General features: G+C 44.6%; 2 protein-coding genes across 2 annotated transcripts in view; one reads left to right on the top strand and one right to left on the bottom strand.

The window, feature by feature from the left end:
* LOC132406765 (mediator of RNA polymerase II transcription subunit 12-like protein) overlaps positions 1-21,643 on the top strand; it is a 689,991-nt gene that overhangs the window by 290,495 nt on the left and 377,853 nt on the right. The gene's annotated exons all lie outside the window — the stretch shown is intronic.
* LOC132406794 (P2Y purinoceptor 14-like) lies at positions 13,066-16,923 on the bottom strand. Its single transcript, XM_059992786.1, has 2 exons — positions 16,851-16,923; positions 13,066-14,179 (listed from the first exon to the last, which is right to left on the bottom strand). The coding sequence occupies exon 2, from the start codon at positions 14,166-14,168 to the stop codon at positions 13,134-13,136; it is 1,035 nt and encodes a 344-aa protein (XP_059848769.1). The 5' UTR covers positions 14,169-14,179; positions 16,851-16,923; the 3' UTR covers positions 13,066-13,133.

Genomic DNA, 21,643 nt, shown 5'->3' with positions numbered 1-21,643 from the left:
AGGTCCTGCATGGGGGAGGTTGGTCAAGAATGTTCAGTCACTCAGCCTTCAGGATGAGGTGGTTAATCGGATTGGATATTTGCTTTGTGGGAGAAGCCAGAGAGTGATAGTAGACTGGAGGCCTATGACTAATGGTATGCCACAGGGACTGGTGTTGGATCCATTGTTGTTTGTCATCTTTAGTAGTGATGTAGATGATAACCTGGATCAGCAAATTTGCGGATGATACCAAGATTGGGGGTGTAGTGGACAGTGAGGAGGTCTACCATGGCTTGCAGAGGCATCTGGATCAGCTGGAAAATGAAAAGGCAGGTGGAATTTCATCCAGACAAGTGCAAACTGTTGCACTTCAGTAGGGCGAAACAGGATAGGCCTTACGAATGGCAGCATCTGAGGAATGTGGTGGAACAGAGGGATCTGGGAATGCAGAAAGTGGCACCACATGCAGATGGTTTCTTAGGGAGCGATCCCTGTGGAATGCAGACGGGGGGGAGGGAAAATGTGCTTGGTAGTGGGATCCTGTTGGAGGTCCTCTACCAAGCAGGTTTTTCCCTCCCCCTCTTTCTGCTTTCCGCAGGGATCGCTCCCTACGTGACTCCCTTGTCCACTCGACCCCCCATCCCTTCCCACCCATCTCCCTCCTGTTACTTATCCTTGCAAGTGGAACAAGTGCTACACCTGCCCCTACACTTCCTCCCTCACCACCATTCAGGGCCCCAGACAGTCCTTCCAGGTGAGGCGACACTTCACCTGTGAGTCGGCTGGTGTGGTATACTGCATCCGGTGCTCCCGGTGTGGCCTTTTATATATTGGTGAGACCCAACTCAGACTGGGAGACCGTTTCGCTGAACACCTACGCTCGGTCCACCAGAGAAAGCAGGATCTCCCAGTGGCCACACATTTTAATTCCACATCCCATTCCCATTCTGATATGTCTATCCATGGCCTCCTCTACTGTCAAGATGAAGTCACACTCAGGTTGGAGGAACAACACCTTATATACCGGCTGGGTAGCCTCCAACCTGATGGCATGAACATTGACTTCTCTAACTTCCATTAATGCCCCTCCTCCCCTTCTTACCCCACACCCGACATATTTAGTTGTTTGTTTTTTTCTCTCTCTCTGCGCGTCACTGTGCCTGTTCTCCATCTCCCTCTGGTGCCCCCCTCCCCCTTCTTTCTCCCGAGGCCTCCCGTCCCATGATCCTTGCCCTTCTCCAGCTCTGCATCACTTTTCCCAATCACCTTTCCAGCTCTTAGCTTCATCCCACCCCCTCTGATCTTCTCCTATCGTTTCGCATTTCCCCCTCCCCCCCACTTTCAAATCTCTTAGTACCTTTCCTTTAAGTTAGTCCTGAGGAAGAGTCTCGGCCCGAAACGTCGACAGTGCTTCTCCCTACAGATGCTGCCTGGCCTGCTGTGTTCCACCAGCATTTTGTGTGTGTTGTTTGAATTTCCAGCATCTGCAGATTTCCTCGTGTATATAAAGATGTTGCTGGGTCTGGAGGACTTGAGTGATCAGGAAGGATTGAATGGGTTAGGATTTTATTCCTTAGAATGTAGAAGATTGAGAGGAGATTTAATAGAGTATACAGAATTATGAGGGGTATAGACAAGGTAAATGCAAGCAGTCTTTTTCCACTGAAGTTGGGAGAGACTACAAATCGAGGTTATGTGTTAAGGGAGAAAGGTGAAAAGTTTAAGGGGAACATGAGGGAAAACTTATTCAGTCAAAAGTTCCTGAGAGTGTGGAATGAACTGCTAGTATAAATGGTGCATGTGAGCTTGATTTTCCCGTTTAAGAGAAGCTTGGATAAGTATATGACTGGTAGAGGTATGGAGTACTATGGTCCTGGTGCAGGCCGTGCGAGTAGGCAGTTTAAATGGTGCTGGTATGGACCAGACGGATAAAAAGGCCTGTTCGTCTGCTGTACATTCCTATGACTTTGTGATTACAAGGAGAGAGTGCAAGGGATGCTGCTTAGCCTCCATCAGACAAACTACACTATAAGGTTCTGAAGAGATTGTGGGGCATTAGTGGTGATCATTCAAGAATCACTGGAGTCAAGGTGGGTCCCTGAGGATTCTCATTGCTTTATTTAAAGCAGACATTGATGGGTTCTTGATTAGTGAAGCTGTCAAAAGTTACGGGGAGAAGGTAGGAAAATTGGCCATGATTGAATGTCAGAATAGACTCAGTGGGCTGAATGGCCTAATTTTGCTCCTAATCTTATTGCCTTATGACTGAAAAATCATAAAATTGACATTACTATTTAACAAGGGGGCAAGGCAAATGAGAAGAAATTAGACAGGCCAATTAGCCTGATCTCAATGGCTGGCAGGATTTTATAGTCCATTATTATAGATGAAATTTTGGAAGCATATGACAAAATAGGACAAAGTTAGCTTTGTTTCATGAAGGGAGATCTTGCTTTACTAATTTATTAGAGTCCTTTGAGGAGGTAACAAGTAGGTTAGGCAAGGATAGTTGATGAATGTTATTCAGAAGGTGCAAAAAAGACAAAGACAAAGGCCAAGTCCGAGGAGTTAGAGTCATGATACTAGCATGAATGGAACATTGGCTGATTGGTGCAGGATAAAGATTGGGGATAAAGAGGTCCTTTTTAAGGTGGCTGCCAGTGATGTGTGGTGTTCTGCAGTGTCACAAGCACAACCTCCCACTTCGTACATTAATGATTTGGTGAAGGAATTGATAGCATTGCAGTCTCTTTTACAGATGGTATCAAGTTAGGTGGAAGAACAGTTAGTGCTGTGGAAGCAGGAAATGTGCAGAAGGACTTAGTCAGGTTGGGAGAGAGGGTAAAGATGTGGCAGATAGATTAGGGCGTAGCAAAGTGTGTGAAGATATGCACTTGGGAGGAAGGATAAAGATGAGCATTGTCTTTGAAATGGGGAGAGAATTGAGAAATCAGAGGTGCAAAGGGTTTTGGAAGTCCTCGTTCAGAACTTCCTCAAGGTTAACGTGAAGGTTTGTAGTACAGCAGGCATATCTCTTGCACTGTACGCTGCTGAGAAATGACAAGCAGAAGTGATAATAAACCTGATTTCAGGCTCTCATTCACCCCTCATCCTAAACTCCAGTGAGTACAGGTCCAGAGGCATCAAGCACTCCTCATACGTTAAGTGTTTACTGTATAGAATATAGAATGCACAACATATAGAGAAGGCACAACATTGTGGACCAAAGTACCTGTACTGTGCTGTTGATGTTCTGTGTTCATTGTTCTAATTCCTTGATTTCAGTGATTGATAAGTTCTTGGTTCATTTGACGAGGATCAAAATATAAAAGCGATGATGTAATGGTGAGGATTTATGAATTTTGGGCACCTGATCCATGAAAGGATGTGCTGATATTGGGGAGTTCAGAGGAGGTACACGAGAATGATTCGGGGAATGCTTATCATATAAGGAGTGATTGATGGCTCTGGGCCTCTAATCACGGGCGTTTAGAAGAATGAGGAGTGATCTCCTTGAAACCTATCGAATGTTGAAAGGTCTCAATAGAGTGGATGTTTCCTGTGGTTGGGGAGTCTAGGGTCAGAGGGCATTGCCTCAGAGTCAAGGGGTGTCCATTCAGAACAGAGATGAGGACGAATTGCTTTAGCCAGAGAGTGGTGAACTGTGGAATTCATTGCCACGCGTGGTGGTGGAGGCCAAGTCATTGTATATTTCAGGCAGAGGCTGCTGGATTCCTGATTGGTCAGGATGTGAGGGGATATAGGAAGAAGACAGGTGACTGGGGCTGAGAGGGAAATGGATCAGCCATGATGGAATGGTGGAGTAGACTCGATGGGCCCAATGGCCTAATTGGGCCCATGTACCTGATGGTCTTATGGAGCAGAACATAAAAGCAAGATGGACTGCAAGAAACCTTTATAAGACATTGGGCAGACTGGATTTGGAATATAGCGAGGAAGTTTGTGATTGGTATCTAGGAAAGGGATGATGCCTTGAGAGGGTCACGGGAATGATCCCGGGAATGGAAGGCTTAACGTATGAGGAGTGCTTGATGCCTCTGGACCTGTACTCACTGGAGTTTAGGATGAGGGGTGAATCAGAATCAGAAATCAGGTTTATTATCACTTGTAGCTTCCTGCCAGCGTATAGAGTGGAAGACACAAGTTTGCTTTGAGTTGCAAAAATAAACAAGCTGTGCAATGGGCAAATAAAATGATGGTGTTCTTGGGTTCTCTACCATGCTTACTCACCGTTCCACCGCTGGCGCTTAGGGCAGCGGTGACAGTCCTCCATCTCTGCTGGTGTTCTGAGCTTCCTCACAGTTTTCACTGCTGTCAGTGAAACAGTAGAGACTCAGGGACACTGTCACTCTCTGATATAGGGTTCTTCATTGGTGTTTCCGTAGCAATTTTGTTTACCCAGTCAGAGCTGTTAGCCCTAAGCTGAACCCCTGAACCTGGTGGACTGGTGGACCGCTTTTGGTCTGGCTTCTACCCTTCGACCTGTTTGGCATGGGCGACCCTACCAAGAGCCAAAGCATAAAGCCCTGTCTCCAGCCAACATTGCTCTCCAGGTCTCTGATGTACACAAGCCTCCAAACTATGACAAGGTAGTGGCTCTCCTGGAGGTCTCCACATCTGCAGAAGCTCGATAGTCTTTGGTGACATATATTGTCACCTATTGGAGTAGAGCCGCTGGTGTGCCACCTTCATGATTGTATGATTGTGCTGGGACAGGGTAGATCTTCTGAGATGTTGATCTCCAGGAACTTGAAGCTGCTCAACCGTTCCATCGCTGGCCCCTCAAAACCGGTGGTTTTTGTGTGGAATGGCTTGGTGAACCACAAGGTTCAGTCTCTTATTGTACCTCTAAATAAATAAAGACTGGTGTGACTTCCCCTTCCTGAAGTCCGCAATCAGTAATAGAAAAATGTCGGGCTATGTTGGAGGGAAGAATTGGATTGATTGCTGAATTGTTGGTGCATCACTGTGGGCTGAAGTACCTGGACTACATTCCAATTCCTGGGTCTTGCAGAGATTGGTAGGTTCTTGGTTGCTAATGGTTACAGGCAGAAAGTGTAAGAATGGCGTTTAAAAATTCAGTCCTGATGAAATGGTGGAGCGGACTCAATGAGCTGAATGTCCTAACTCTGCTCCTATAATCTAAATAAACACTAGTGTGGATTTTAGGGGAAGGGTCAGAGTAGTGAGAATATTTAGAAATTTAATTTCAAACAAAGCTGGTGTACGGTCAGTGGGGTGAATAATTAACTTCTGATATGCGGGAGGATATTCCTAAACAGTAGTTTGAATTGAATGTGCAATATATGCATCACACAAGTTGTAGATACAGTTGATTGCAGCTCAGGCATCCTGTATTTGCCTGTTAAACATTCAGTAGATTTTAAGTAATTTGTAGTAGAGCTGGTTCTGTGCCTCTGTGGTTTCTTTGTCTATCAGCCTGTGTCATGGCAGCATAAATCAAGATTGTCAATACAGGATACTCCATCAGAAACGATTCCCTTAACTGTTCAGTTTAGACTAGTTTTCATTATGAAAAAAATCCACAAGGTAGGTTTCAATGGTTCCACTTAATATCAGAATGTATACAGTATACAACTGGAAAGTTTCTCTGTTAGAGTGAGGTAGATACAGTTGGTTCATTGCCTGCTTCTGTGCTTTACTGTTAGTTCTTTGAGGATCATGTTGCCTGTGTCTTGGATTCTATTTACTCCTTTATTTTGCTGCTAATGAGCGGTTTGATCGGGATGATGAGTGCGGACTGGCGAAGAATGGTCCTGCAGCCTGCATTGGGTAGCGGTGTGACGCTGAACTGAACTAAACTGAATGCTACTGGACCCCCGGTTTCATGTTTGATGTTCCTCTTGCTGTTCCCTCACTTTCTGCTGTTTGCACGATTTGTTCTTTTTTTCACGTTTTGGGTGTTTGATGTTTTCTTGAACAGGTTCCGTGGTGTTTCTTTGTTTTGTGACTGCCTGTGGGAGGATGAATCTCAGTGTTATGTTCTGTATACATAGTTTGATAATAAAAAATAAGTTTGTTAAAACTTTGGAAATATCTGTAACTGCAAGATTTTTGCCTCATTCTTGACTTCCGTAGATCCTTCTGGACAATATGTCCAGATCTGACAGACCTTGTTACACCTTCAGGATTCTGAAATTTAATACAATAGTCAGCAGCACCTGAAACATGCAGAAATATTGCTGTTTGTCATGCTGGTTTTTCTCCAGAAAGTGTTACTCCAAATGATATTGGGACTGGACTGGAGATGTGGTATAATGCCTTGGATTTTTCTGGCAAGGAAACTTACTGGAGGTGTTAAAGTATTGGAAAGGGGATGTACATTTTCTTGCAGTACATTAGGTGGAAGGTAATGAGCTGATGTGCATGAGGAAATTTGGCAGATAGAGGGGAGAAACTGAGAACCAGGCACAAAATACTGGAGGGACTCAAAAGATCAAGCAGCGCTTACGGAGAGAAACACACAGTTAACGTTTTGGGCCAAGGCTCTTCATCAGGAGTGGAAAGGAAAGGGACAGAAGCTGGAAGGTGTGGGGAGGGGAAGGATGTGATATGTGAGGCCAGAGGAGGGGGTAGGTGGGTGCGTGGGGAATGGAGGTGAAGTAAAAAGATGAGTGGTGATAGGTGGTAGAAGTAAAGGACTGAAGAAGATGGAATCTGAAAGGAGAGGGCAGTGGACCATGGGAGAAAGGGAAGGAGAAGGGGCATTAGAGGGAGGTTATGGGTAGGTGAAGAGAAAAGCAGGGGTAATAGGAGCGGCAGAATGGGGAATGGAAAAAGAAAGGAGGAATGGAGGGCAGAAATTACTAGAGGTTTGGAAAATCCATGTTTGTGTCAACAGTATGGTAGCCACTCAGACAGAGTAATTGTACAGAATTGCACATCATGAAATGGAGACATTCTTTCCTCTAGACTGCCCAGAGGAAAGAAAATCTATTAATAATGTGCATTTAAAGATTAGTTTTCTCAAGGTCATTAATTTCACAGTGCTTTTTGCAGCTGAAAGTCATCATTTGAAGTGTAGTTACTGATGTCCTTTTAGAAAGGTGGTAGCCAATCTGGGCATGGCAAACTTCCACCACGCAACAGCATGGTATTGAATATCAGTATTGGCCAGGGTCACCATGGTAATGTACAACAATATTGGCCAGGGTCACCATGGCAATGAACAACAGTGTTGGCCAGGGTCACGATGGTAATGTACAATATTGGCCAGGGTCACCATGGCAATGAACAACAGTGTTAGCCAGGGTCACCTTGGCAATGAACAACAGTGTTAGCCAGGGTCACCTTAGTAATGAACAATAGTGTTAGCCAGGGTCACCTTGGTAATGAACAATAGTGTTAGCCAGGGTCACCTTGGTAATGAACAACAGTGTTGGCCAGGGTCACCTTAGTAATGAACAATAGTGTTAGCCAGGGTCACCTTGGTAATGAACAACAGTGTTGGCCAGGGTCACCATGGTAATGAACAACAGTGTTGGCCAGGGTCACCTTGGTAATGAACAATAGTGTTAGCCAGGGTCACCATGGTCCTGTAGTGGTTGGTGCAACACTATTATAGTTTGGGCGATCTGGATTTCGGAGTTCAATTCTGGGTGCCGTCTGTAAGAAGCTTGTATATTCTCCCCATGATCTGCGTGGCTTTCCTCTGGGTGCTCTGGTTTCATCTTGAATGCTGGTTAGAAGGTTAATTAGTCATTGTACATTGTCCTTCCTGCATTTAGGCTGCTGGATATTGCAGCTGATTGGACTAGAAGAATCTGTTCCCTACTGTCTCAAGATTCCCACTGCTGTCTGTGAGGAGAGTTTTTACATTCTCCCTGTGACCACATGGGTTTTCTCTCAGAGTCCAAAGATGTACTGGTTTACTTGGTTAATTGGTCATTGTAAGTTGTCCCATGATTAGGCAGAGGTTAGATTGAAGATTGTTGGGCAGCATGGCTCGAAGGGCCAGAAGGGCCTATTCTGAATATCAATAAATAAATAAATTAATAACTTGTAGTACACTGCTTCCTGCCGATCTTTCAAATGGTATCAGGGCATCGCAGACATGGTTGCAGTTTAATTCAAAGTCCACAAGATGGCGGAGCTCACAGTGCAGTATCAGATTTGCAGACAGGACTGTTCATCCTCTTCCTCTGGGCTGGGACTTGACTCCATGAGCAAATGTCTTGGGAGGGAGAGTTTTGCAAATTGAGGTATGATTTATATGCAATAAGGATTCATTCGGAGAAACTAAAAGGAGGAGGTTCTGACTTTAATCCCTGGAATGTAGGAGAATGACAGGAGATTTGGTAGAATATACAAAATTATGAGGGGTATAGAAATGATAAATGCAAAAGAAACTTTCTGCAATAAGTTGGAAGAGACTACAACTCGGGGTCATGGGTTAAGGGTGAAAGGTGAAATCTTTAAGGCAAGCCTGAGGAGGGGATCCTCTTCACTCACGCGGTGTGAGAGTGTGGAACGAGCTGCCAGCAGAAATGGTGGATATGGTTTTAATTTCAACATTTGAGAGAAAATTGGATGAATAGATCAGTCAGCGGCCACTCTATTAGGTATAAATGTAAGTTTCCTGTGTATTTTTTTAATTAAACAAAATATACTTTATTCAAAAATAAAATTATATACAATAAACCATTCAATGACTTTCAATCCTTTACTGCTGTTTCCATTGCTGTCTTTACATTTTCACACTTTTCGCTACCCACGTGGCACTCTGTTATTCCGCATTTATATTCCCTTGTTGAGGGGTATACACCCCACCCCCTAATGCACCATCAATAACTCTCTCTGAGACGTGAAGGCGAGATATCGGCTTTTATTGACGGGAAGAAAGAACAAGCAGTAGTTGAACACCATACTACATCCTGGAGACTGAGGGCCGGGCTCAGGCCGCAATCGCCTTTATACTGGGGTCTGTGGGAGGAGCCACAGGAGCAGTCAGCAGGGGGCGTGTCCAGACAGGTATATGTAGTTCACCACACCCCCCTACCCCTCAACTCCCGCGGGAGAAGAACCCTAGACCGTGGTCCTTCCCCACCGGGCCCTTGCAGTGGCGACACCAAGTTTGAGTGCGTCCCTCAGCACGTACTCCTGCAGCTGAGAATGTGCCATTCGGCAGCATTCCCCCACGGACATCTCCGTGTGCTGGTAGACCATCAAGTTTCGGGCCGACCAAAGAGCGTCTTTCACCGGGTTGATGATCTGCCAGCAGTGCTGGATGTTGGTCTCCATGTGCGTCCCCAGGAACAGCCCGTAGATCAGAGAGTCCTCTGTTACTCAGCTGCTGGGGATGAACCTCGACACTGCCCCTTCCATCCTCCTCCACACCTTCTCCGCGAACCCACAGTGTGCAAGGAGGTGGGTCACCGACTCCTCCTCACTGCAGTCCTCCCGTGGGCAGAGGGGTGTGGAGGCGACGTTCCGGGCGTACAGGAGGGATCGGACTGGGAGGGCCCCTCTCACCGCCAGCCAGGCGAGGTCTTGGTGCCTGTTGGTGAGGTCTGGCGATGAGGCATTTTGCCAGATGAACTGGACGATCTGCTCAGGGAACCACCCCACTGTGTCCATCACATCCTTCTCCTGCAGTGCCTGCAGGGCCTTACGAGCTGACCACTGCCTGATTGCCCTGTGGTCAAAGGTGTTGACCTGGCAGAACTTCTCTACGAAGGACAGGTATGGCAGCAACGACTAGCTGACAGGGGTGTTGCACGGTAAGGGGGCCAGACCCATCCTTTGTAGCCAGGGCGACAGGTAGAACCTGTGTATTAGGTCACTGAGTGTATGTTCATGGTCTTCTGCTGCTGTAGCCCATATACTTGAAGGTCTGATGTGTTGTGGACTCAGAGAAGTCTTCTTCACACCACTGTTGTAATTTGTGGTTCTTTGAGTTGCTGGCACTGTCCAGTTTGGCTATTCTCCTCAAGCCTCTCATTAAAAAGGCATTTTTGCCCAGAGTACCGACATTCTCTGGGGAATTTTTTTCTGTTTCTTTAAACCATGTCTGCACGCTTTTATGCATTGAGTTGCTGCCACACGATTGGCTGATTAGACATTTGCATTAAGAGCAGGTGTAGATAATAATGTGGCCACTGAGTGTACACGGGAGAGGTATGGAGGACTCTTGTCCACATCCAGGCCAATGGGACCAGGCAGAATAATAGTTCAGTATAGACTAATTGGGCCGAAGGGCCTATTTGTGTTTTGTCCTGCTCTATAACTAATCAATCAGATATCTGTGGTCATGCAGGTAATGGATTATGATGTATCTGGTTGAGCACATTGTCCACATGGAAGACAAAAAGACAGGATAGGAGCATGAGTAGGCCACTCAGCCCCTCGAGCTGTCCTGCCTTGATTTTAACAACTGCCCCTGTTGAAAGTGTGCCTTCCTGTTTGACATTCAGCCACAATTGAAAATGTCTTGATTGTCAGTTTCTCAGTAACTTAGCAGCTACATAACGCTAGCACAGTGCCAGAGACATGAGTTCAATTGTACCGTATCTGTAAGGAATTAGTACGTTCCCTCTGCTGCCATGTAGATTTCCTCTGATTGCCCCGGTTTTCTCCTTAATTCCAATTGGCTAAAGATTATTAGGTCACATGGATGTGTTTGGTCGGAGCAGGCTCATTGGTCTGATAGCATGCTTATCTGTAAATCAATAAACTATATCTCAACGCTGTCAAGCTGTAAGATGTTGTGAATCAGAATCAGGTTTATTATCACTGACATACCTCATGAAATTTATTGTTCTGGTGTGGCAGTACTTTGCAAGACATTAAAATTATTGTAAGTTACAAAATAAATAGTAAATAATATTTAAAATCAGTAAGATCTTAAGGAAGGTTACAATAAAATCTCCATTTGTCTCAATTCCTGAGAATAGAGATGTAACATGTTTAGCCTCTCTCAATAGTACAATCTTCTCACCGCAGGAATTATCTTGGTTAATCTCCTTTGCACTGTCCCATGTGCTCTTGTGTCCTTTTTTTGGGTAAGGAAACCAGAACTCTACAAAGTATTCCAAACATGGCCTCACCAATTTCCTGCCTAATTGGAACAAAATTTACTAATTTCAAAGCTCCAACTTCTTCGCAAATAATACTTGTCATTTATTTCCTTGTGTTCCACAGGACTTTTAGGCCATTGTCAACACACTTCTGTTCTCTTGTAAACTTTGAAAGATTGGTTGTTCGTTACTACTTTCAAAGTTCACAATGTGACTCACAGTTGAGCAAGAGGAAATGTGGTGTTTTACATATATGTAATACCACAGTTTTAATCATGCACCATCAAAACACTTGCTGAAACCAACATGCAGACTGACAACAACATTCCTGTAGCTTTTGACTGACTCCAATAAATTCTAGTTAAATGTCAGGGAAACCATAAACTTACTTTTCTTGTCATTGAGCTTTTAGAAGTCTCATGTAATTAGTATCTCATTTGTAAATTTTAACGATTCACTTACACTCAAGTTTGTGAGCAATAGCTGAGATAACAGCGTAAAATAAGTGTAAAGGGTTGTATGTCACAGAAACAGGCACTTACAGCCTACTGGCCATGGTCCTTATTTGTTGCGTTATTTGCCCATATTAAGTCTTTATCCCTCTAAGCCAAGGGTTCACAACCTGTTTTTATGCTGTGGATCTTTATCATTAATTGAGGAGTCTGTGGAGCCCAATCTTGAGAACCTTGCTCTGTACCTTTCTTATCCAGATACCTGTCCAAATGCCTTTAACCTGCTGTAATAGTACTTGCCTCCTCCACCACCTGCTCTGGCAGGTCATTGTATGCATTCACTGTTTAAATGTTATGTTAATTTTCTCCCCTTTCACCTTGAACCTATGCCTTCTAGATCCAGACTACTCTGGCTTGGGGACAAAACATTCTAACTGCTGCCACTCATTATTGTATCAGCCTCTATAAGGCCAACCTTAGCCTCCCCCATTCCTGTGAGAATCAGCCTACCTTATCTGACTTCTCTTTTTAACTACAGGCTTTCCTTTTAGGCAACATCTTGGTCAACCTCTTCTGCAACCTCGGTATTGAGACCCCCATGCTGCCTGTAGTGTGGGGACCAGAACTCTACAAAACACTCTGAGTGTGGTCTAACAAACACTTCTAACAACTACAGCATGACACCTACTCTTATCGTCAGTAGCTCGGCCTTAGAATGCAAGCATGTCAAATGACTTTTCATGACCCTGTCCCCTGTGTTTCTACTTTCAGAGTGCTTGCGTATCTGCACCTCACAGTGTCTCTGTATATTGATGCTCCTAAGGCCTCTGGCATTTTATTCCATATGCCCTGACAGGATTTGAGTACCCAAAGTGCACACTTGCCTGTTTTAAACTCCATCTGCCACCGCTCTGCCCAACTTTCCAGCTGACCCCTGCCCCTCTAAAGACTTGGGCAACGACCTTCGCTCTTGGCTGCAACATCAATTTTGTTGCTGTCTGTAAATTTGCTAGTTGTTACCCCCTACTGCCCACCACATGTGGCCTCTCTTCCCAATTTATTTTCGATACTGTGAGCAGGTTCCTGGGGAAATGACTGCAACATGGATTATCTTCAGAAGGAACCCTCCATAATTGTTTTACCTCACTGCACTGCACAATGACTTGATCTGTATGAACAGTATGCGAGACAAGCCTTTCAGTGGTGATGCCGTCTTGGTCATTGATGCAAATGGCACACTTCACTGTTTTGATGTTTTGAGGTACATGTGACACATAAAGCGAATCAATCTTAACTATCAACCTGCACATCTTAGAGATATGAGGGGGAATTAGAATAAAGATGAGGAGGAATTTCTTTAGGTCACGGTGAATCTGTGGAATTCATCACCTCAGACAGCAGTGGAGGCCAAATCATTATGTATATTTAAAGCAGAAGTTGATAGGTTTTTGATTTGTAAGGGTGTCAAAGGTTATGGGAAAAGAGGAGGAGAATTGTGTTGAAAAGGATAATAAATCAGCCATGATGGAATGACAGATCAGACTCGATGGGCATAATGAACTAATTCTGCTCCTATGTCTTACGGTCTTATGTTTAAACACCATCAAAGACTGCGAGGCCAGAATTATACACATTCTGTACCTTCCTAAATTGGGACAGAATGCATAGCCTCTTGCTGTTGATGTGAGGCATTATCAGGTGCACTAATTTCATTGGGCTCCTGAACCTTTGTGTCCAGACCTAACTTTGCCCTAAATGCCTTGCAAAATAGGAAATAGATGACCGGATCGAAGCATGCATTAAGTGTTGACAGCAAGAGGCAAAATTCATTAGCATTGAACAAAAACTTTTGCCAGTAGCAGTCTGTAATGAAATCGGTCTGGCTTAACAAGTAAGGAAGTTTTACAATGTGGTATGGCACAAAACAAATAAAGAACACAGCCAGCAGAATTAGAATGTTGTTCTTTGCCTTGGCTTGTGTCTTCACTGAGTGCAAGAAAGTCGACGTGTGAAGCTGATTGGAGATCTGTGAGTAGCAGTAACCAACTCCGGCCAGCACAAGGAAGAAGGTCACTAAACCTGCTAAGTGGGCAAACAAGTAAATGGCGTTCTGCTCCTTTCCGACTTTCAGACAAATTTGAGGGTCACTTCTTTGTTGATTGTTCCCCTTGTTTATCAGAATCACAAACAGCAATCCAACGAGGAGGAGAATGCCCCAGGTTACCAGAGAGAGGCGCTTAGCAGTCCTCAGGTTTTGAAAAGCGTGGCTGCTGAGGGGTCTGACAATCTTCAGGTATCTGGTGGCTGCGATGAAACCCAGAAATAAAACGCTGGAGTACACGTTCAAATAGAAAAAGGATGCTGTAAAGCCGCAGTAAATTCTGCTCAGGTGCAGAGACGGCTTGCTGGCTCTGAGGATCTTTATGGGCAGTGAGAGAACCAGCAAGCTGTCAGCTATGACCAGGTTCTTCAGGTAGATGATGATGTTCTTGGTACTGGGAATGTGACAGAAGTACACGTAGAACGCGAGGCCATTGAGAAAGATTCCGATTACACAAATAATTATATAGGCTATCATCTGAAATGTCACAAAACTTTGCGAAGTAAAGTTGCAGTTGGTAGTGCCGTTCTCCGCTGTGGTCCCGTTCGGAGCTGGGTCGACTTGTTTCAAAAACTCCATGGGTGCACCTACTGTATAAATTGATGATGAAACAGGTTAGTTTAAGACTTTGTTGAGACAGTGATCATCACTGCTTACTGTAATATCTTACTTAGAAATTATGCAAACTTTCAGCAACACAATCAGTCGCATTTCCCCCCAACTAATTTCCCAGTAGCCCGTTCTCACAAATGCTTATCATCTCCCCCTCCCCTCTGATTCTTCAGTGAGTCACCAAGAATAATTTACAGCGGCCAATTAATCATTATTAAGGACACCCACCTTCTTGGCCTTGTGTAATGTATGGATCTATTTCTTTTAGAGCAATGACCCCCACCTCTCAGCACTACATACTGATCTGTTGTCTGAGCATGCGATGTTGTCTATGCATGCACATTGTTTGTTCTCTCTCCCCCCTCTCTCTCCCCCCTCTCTCTCCCCCCTCTCTCTCCCCCTCTCTCTCCCCTCTCTCTCCCCCTCTCTCTCCCCCTCTCTCTCCCCTCTCTCTCTCCCCTCCCCCTCCCCCTCTCTCCCCCCTCTCTCTCCCTCTCTCCCCCCTCTCTCCCCGCTCTCTCTCCCCCTCTCTCTCCCCTCTCTCCCCCTCTCTCTCCCCCACTCTCTCCCCTCCCCTCCCCCTCTCTCCCCCTCTCTCCCCCTCTCTCCCCCTCTCCCCCTCCCCCTCTCACTCCCCTCTCTCTCCCCTCTCTCTCCCCCCTCTGTCCCCCCTCTCTCCCCTCTCTCTCTCCCCCTCTCTCTCCCCTCTCCTCTCCCTCTCTCTCCCTCCCCTATGTGAATATACCAGTTAAAGCCATCTCCTGTGTGCGTCCTTTTATTGAATTGATATATAGTTTTGCGCAGACACAATTTGGTGTCAAGGACAAGCCTGAATGTCAGAAAATATCACAAACTGCACGGACAATTGCAGGACGAAACAGTGAGAGTTAAACAGTGTAAGAAGGGCATCCCAAACGCTAACAAATGTGAGAGTACCGTGCATGGTAACAGTGAAAGACGTGCTGAATTTAAAGTGAAAATAACATGGTGATGGCTTCAGTCAAGAAAGTTAACAAATTTAAGGGAGCTAGGGCTTTACTCTCTGGAGAGAAGGAGGATGAGAGGAGACATGATAGAGGTGTACAAGATATTAAGAGGAATAGATAGAGTGGACAATCAGCGCCTCTCTCCCAGGGCACCACTGCTCAGTACAAGAGGACATGGCTTTAAGGTAAGGGGAGAGAAGTTCAAGGGAGATATTAGAGGAAGGTTTTTCACTCAGAGAGTGGTTGATGTGTGGAATGCACTGCCCGAGTCAGTGGTGGAGGCAGATACACTAGTGCAATTTAAGAGATGACTGGACAGGTATATGCAGGAATTTAAGGTGGGGGGTTATATGGGAGGCAGGGTTTAAGGGTCGGCACAACATTGTGGGCCGAATGGCCTGTACTGTGCTGCATTGTTCCTTGGTCTTTGTTCTTTGATAGCACTAATGAAGGCTGGGAGTCATATATCGAGAGGGTGGACAGTGTGGAAGAGAAAAAGAAAGTCCTTATGCTTTTTAGCTCAACGGGCCTAAGAACATGCAGTCTCTTATGCAACCTAGTAACCCCTGCAAAGCTAGCAAGCAAAGACGTTTAATGAAACTGTCACAGTTTTACAAAATCACTTGTGCCCTAAACCACTGCAACAGCTGAGAGATTTAGACTATACAAAAGGAGCCAGTCAAAGGATGAAAGCATTTCTGAATACATTGTAGAAAAACACAAACTTTCCCATTTCTATGACTTTAGAGATGGACTTTCTGATGCATTAAGGAACAGGCTTGTATGTGGCATGCATAATCAAAGCACTCAAAAATGTCTGCTGACAGAAAGAGACCTAACCTTAGACTGTGGCAATATCGTTAGAGACTGCAGAACTACAGGAAAAAAGGTTAGAATGTGAAATGCACAAAGTGTCCCTGAACGGTGCAGAAACCCAAAAATGCAATCGATTTGGTAAATCTTCCTATGATGTAACTGACTGTTCGTTCAAAGAAAAAGTCTGCAGGAATTGTCACAGACAAGGTCACGTAGAGAGAATATGAAAGGCAGACAAAAAGCACAACTGAGTGAAAAGTCCCAAACACAAAACTAAACAATGCATAAAGTTACCGAATGTAAAACAGAATCAGACAACATAGAGTCTGACAAAGGTGAACTGTCATGCCGAGAACTGCACAGTATAACTGAAGCAGAACACAAAATCATTTGGACCACAATAGATGTGTCTGGTGTAAAACTGAAAGTGGAGCTGGATACAGGGTCAGCTTTGTCCATAATTCCAGAGGCTACCTACAACAGACTGTTTTCTAAGATACAGTTAGAGACGACTTCAGTGATGCTAAAGATTTACGCCTGCTGAAAAGTGTCTCCCAAAGGCAAACAAAGTAAATGTGACGTATGGAGCCCAGACACAACAGTCAGAGCTTTATGTATTGAAAAGTGGAGGGATAGCATTTTGCGGAGGTGAGTGGTTGAGAAAACTCCAACTGGACTGGCACTCAATCAGAGCTCTCGGTGTGGCACCAACAGGTAAAGGCAGCCCAGATGGTAGCACCAACCAGAACCTGGCACAGCTGCTTAATGCTGATGAGAAGGTGTTTGAGAAGAGGTTCAGTAAACTCAAAGGTATGAAGGCCAGAATGGAATTGAATGAAGCACTCACTCTATGATTCCACAAAGCGCGTCCAGTGCCTTGCACACTATGTCCAAAGTGGATGCTGAACTGCAGAGCTGGGAGGTGGCTGGAATTCTCTCCAAGGTTGAGTGGAGTGATTGGGCTACGCTGTTGTCCTGGTGATCAAGGAAGGGAAGGCTGGAGCCGTTTGTGATGGGGGGATTTCAAGGTGAACATCAACCCGGTGCTGTGTACTGTGCAGTACCCCCTGCCATGGATGGAAGACATTTTTGCATCTTTGGCATGCAGGAAGAGGTTCTCAAAGATTGACTTTTCACAAGCTTGTCTGCAAATGGAGCTTGAGGGGTCGAGCAAGAAATTCCTCACAATCAACAGTCACAAGGGACCATTCCAGTATAATCATCTCGTCTTTGGTAAGGCATCAGTTCCAGCAATTTGGCAAAGAGTAATGGGCCAAGTGCTCCAAGGAACATAATGTTACCTTGATGACAGCATTGTGTTTGGCAAAAACGATGAAGAGCACCTCCAGAGCCTTGGTAAAGTGCTTACCAGGCTGAGAGAATATAATCTGCATGCAAAGAGAGAGAAATATGAGCTTTTCAAGAATGAAATCTCCTATTGTGGACGTGTCATTGACAAACATGGCTTATGTAAGTCACAAGAGAAGACTGAATCAGTGCTACAGGCACCCAAACCAGAAAATGTGTCACAATTCAGGTCATACTTGGGCCTTGTAAACTACTACCACGGTTTCTCCCAAATATTGCTACAGTGCTGCATCCAGTGAGTGAACTGTTACAGACAGGAGCAAAGTGGGAATAGTCAGAAAAATGTGGAAAAAGCATTCAAGGAAATAAAGAGGCTAATAACATCCGATGAACTGCTCACTCATTACGACCGTTTCCTGCCCATCAGACTGGCATACATATGGCTTTGCAGCAGTTTTGTCACACACTATGTAAGATTGATCTGAACGCCTGATTGCATTTGCTTCAGGATCACTGACGAGCGCAGAACACAACTCTGCACAGATCAACTGAGAGGCCCCTAGTCTAGTATGGGGAATAAAGAAGCTCCACCACTACCTCTACGGACAAATGTTTATGCTAGTGACAGATCACAAGCTCCTTGTGTCCATTTTCAATTGCAGGAAGGGAATTCCAGTAGTTGCTTTCTTTTGCCATGATTTCTTTTTGATATTTAACTTTTTATTTAGAGATTTATCACATCACAGAACAAACCCTTCTGGCCCAATGAGCCCTGCTACCCAGCAGCCCACCCATTTAACCCTAGCCTAATCACAGGATAATTTACCTACGATCTGGTACATCGTTAGTACGAATTGGTTACCAGGTTAACTGGTCATTGGGAGGAAACAGGTGCACCTGAAGGAAGCCCACATGGTCACGGAGAGAACATACAGACTCCTTATAGACTGTGCCCAAACTGAACTCTGAACTTAGACGCCCTGAGCTGTAATGGCGTTGTGCTGCACTCTACGTTACTGTCGCGCCCTCATATTTATTAATGAAAAAGAATTGGCGACTATTTTGAAGTTGTAGGCTTTAACTTCCCCAAGTTTAAAACCTGGCAATACAGTTGGTATGGCACACTTGGCTTCATTGAAATGAGGGCACTGAGTACAATAGTTAGGATGTCATGTTACAGCTCTACAAGACATTGGTGTAAAGAGTATTGAGTGCGGCACACACACTCTGTTGGAGAAAAACATCAAGTCAGGCAGCATCCATGAAGGAGGATAAACTAGTTCAAAGTAAATTTATCATCAAAATACTTGCATGTCACCATATACTATCCTGAGATTTGTTTTAAGACCATACGGCACAGGAGCAGAATTAGGCTATTTGGCCCATCAAGTCTGCTCCTCCATTCAATCATGGCTGATCCTTCTTTCCCCTCCTCAGCCCCACTCTCCGACCTTCTCCCCATAATCTTTGATGCCATGTCCAATCAAGAACCTCTCAATCTCCAGCTTAAATACACCCAATGACCTGGCCTCCACAGCCGTCTGTGATAACAAATTTCACAACTTTACCACCCTCTGGCTAAAGAAATATCTCCGCATCTTGTTTTAAATGGATGCCCCTGAATCCAGAGGCTGTGGCCTCCTGTCTTAGTCTACACCACCATGGGAAACTTTCTTTCCACATTCACTCTGTCTCAGCCTTTCTACATTCGAAAGGTTTCAGTGAGATCCCTCCTCAGCTTCTCACTTCCAGCGAGTACAGATCCAGAGCCAACAAACATTCCACGTCTGATAACCTTTTCATTCATGGGATCATCCTTGTGAACCTCCTCTGAACCCTCTCCAATGCCAGCACACCTTCTCTTAGGTTAGGAGTCCAAAACTGTTCACAATACTCAAGGTGAGGCCTCACCGGTGCCTTATAAAGCCTCAGCATCACATCCGTACTCTTGTATTCTGGACCTCATGAAATGAATGCTAACATGGCATTTGCCTTCCACACCACTGACTCAACCAGCAAGTTAACCTTCAGGGTGTTCTGCACAAGGATTCCCAAGTCACTTTGCATCTCAGATCTCTGGATTTTATCCCTGTTTAGAAAGTAGTCTGCATATTTATTTCTACTAAAGTGCACGACCATGCATTTCTCAACATTGTATTTAATTTGTCACTTTCTCTCTCAATCTCCTAATCTGAGACCTTCTGCAGCCTTTTTGTTTGCTCATCAATGCCTACTCCTCCACTAATCTTTGTACCATCTGCAAATTTAGTAACAAAGCCATCTATTCTGTCATCTAAATGAAATTTAAGAGACTACTAGACAGGTATATGGAGGAATTTAAGGTGGGGGGTTATATGGGAGGCAGGGTTTGAGGGTTGGCACAACATTGTGGGCCGAAGGGCCTGTAATGTGCTGTACTATTCTATGCTCTATGTTCTAAATCATTGATATACAGCATAAAAGAAGCAGTACTTACACTGACCCTGCTGGACACCATTAGTCACTGCAGCCCACCAGATAAGGATCCTTTTATTCCCACTCACTGCCTCCTACCAATCAGCCATGCTCTAACCATGCTAGTAACTTTCTTGTAATACCATGGGCTTTTAATTTGATAAGCAGCTTCATGCTTTGCACCTTGTCAAATGCCTTCTGAAAATCCAAATGTATAACATCCACTGCATCTCTTTTATCAATCCGACTTGTAATCTCCTCAAAGAATTCCATCAGGTTTGTCAGGCAGGATTTTCCCTTAAGGAAACCTTGTTGACTTTGTCCTATCTTGTCCTCTGTCACCAAGTACTCCATAGCCTCATCCTTAACAATTGATTCCAGCATCTTTCCAACCACTGAGGTCAGGCTAACCGGTGTATAATTTCCTTTCTGCTGCCTCCCTCTGTTCTTAAAGAGTGGAGTCACATTTGCATAATCTCTTAGGCCACCTCTTTCAGAACCCTAGGGTGCAGATCATCTGGTCTGGGTGACTTATGCACCTTTAGGTCTTTGAGCTTTGTGCGCACCTTCTGCCATGTAATAGTAACTGCACTCACTTCTCTTCCCTCACACCTTTCGAAACCTGGCAAACTGCTTTTGCCTTTCATGGTGAAATCTGATGTAAAAGGTTCATTTAGTTCATCTGCCATCTCCCTGTCCCCCATTATTATTTCTCCGGCCTCATTTTCTAGCAGTCCTAGATCCACTGTAATCTCTCTTTTATTTTTTACATACTTGAAAAAGCTTTTCCTATCCACATCTGTCCCGAACCTTCCTCATTTTTCCCAGAAGCTCAAGGCATTGTTGCTCTTCTGCCATCCCTGCCAGCATCTCCTTTCAATTTACTCTGGCCAATTCCTCTCTCATACCACTGCAATTTCCCTTACTACAATGAAATACTGCTATGTCGGACTTTAAATTTCAAGTTGAATGCAACCATATGGTGATCACTGCTTCCTAATGGTTCCTTTATGTTAAGCTCCCTAATTGCCCCTGGTTCATTATATAATACCCAATACAGTATAACTGATCCCCCTAGTAGGGGCAATGACAAACTGCCCAAAAAAGCCATTTCGTAAGGCATGCAACAAACTCACTCTCTTGAGATCCATTACCAACCTGATTTTCCCAATCTACATGCATGTTAAAATCTCCCATGATTATCATATCTTTGCCCTTTTGATGTCTTTTTTGATTTTCCATTGCTATCAGCAGTCCACCTCCCAGCCAATTTTGGGAGGCCTGTACATACTGTAACTGTCATCAGGGTCCTTTTTCCTTTGCAGTTTCTTAACTCAGTCCACAAGGATTCAACATCTTCTGATCCTGTGTCACATCTTTCTAATGATTTGATGCCATTCTTTACAAGTAGAGCCACACCACCCCTTCTGCCTACATTCCTATCCCTAACCTTGGACATTCAGCTCCCAACTACAGCCATCCATGAGCCATGATTGAGTGATGGCCACAACATCATACCCGACAATCAGTGAAAGTACAAGAAGAAATCATCCAACGTATTTTTTAATACTCTGTGCATTGAGATATAACATTTTGAATACTGTATTTGCTTGCTACCCTTTTGATTCTACATTCCTAATGCACTGATACTCACCCCGCTGGCTGCAGTTGTATCCTATTATATATCTGCCCTTCCTGACAGCCTGATTGCACACTATCTTTGTTTTATTTTACCATCTGTCTTATCCCTATCTTTAATCCCCTAACTCCAGTTTCCATCCCCCTGCCAAATTAATTTAAACCCTTCCCAACAGCTCCAACAGAACTGCCCACTGGAATATTGGTCCCCCTTGAATCCAGGTGCAACCTTCCTCATTT

The sequence above is a fragment of the Hypanus sabinus genome, chromosome 2 (genome assembly GCF_030144855.1).
Source record: "Hypanus sabinus isolate sHypSab1 chromosome 2, sHypSab1.hap1, whole genome shotgun sequence".
NCBI lineage: Eukaryota > Metazoa > Chordata > Chondrichthyes > Myliobatiformes > Dasyatidae > Hypanus > Hypanus sabinus.
This window is presented reverse-complemented; position numbering and strand designations above follow the sequence as displayed.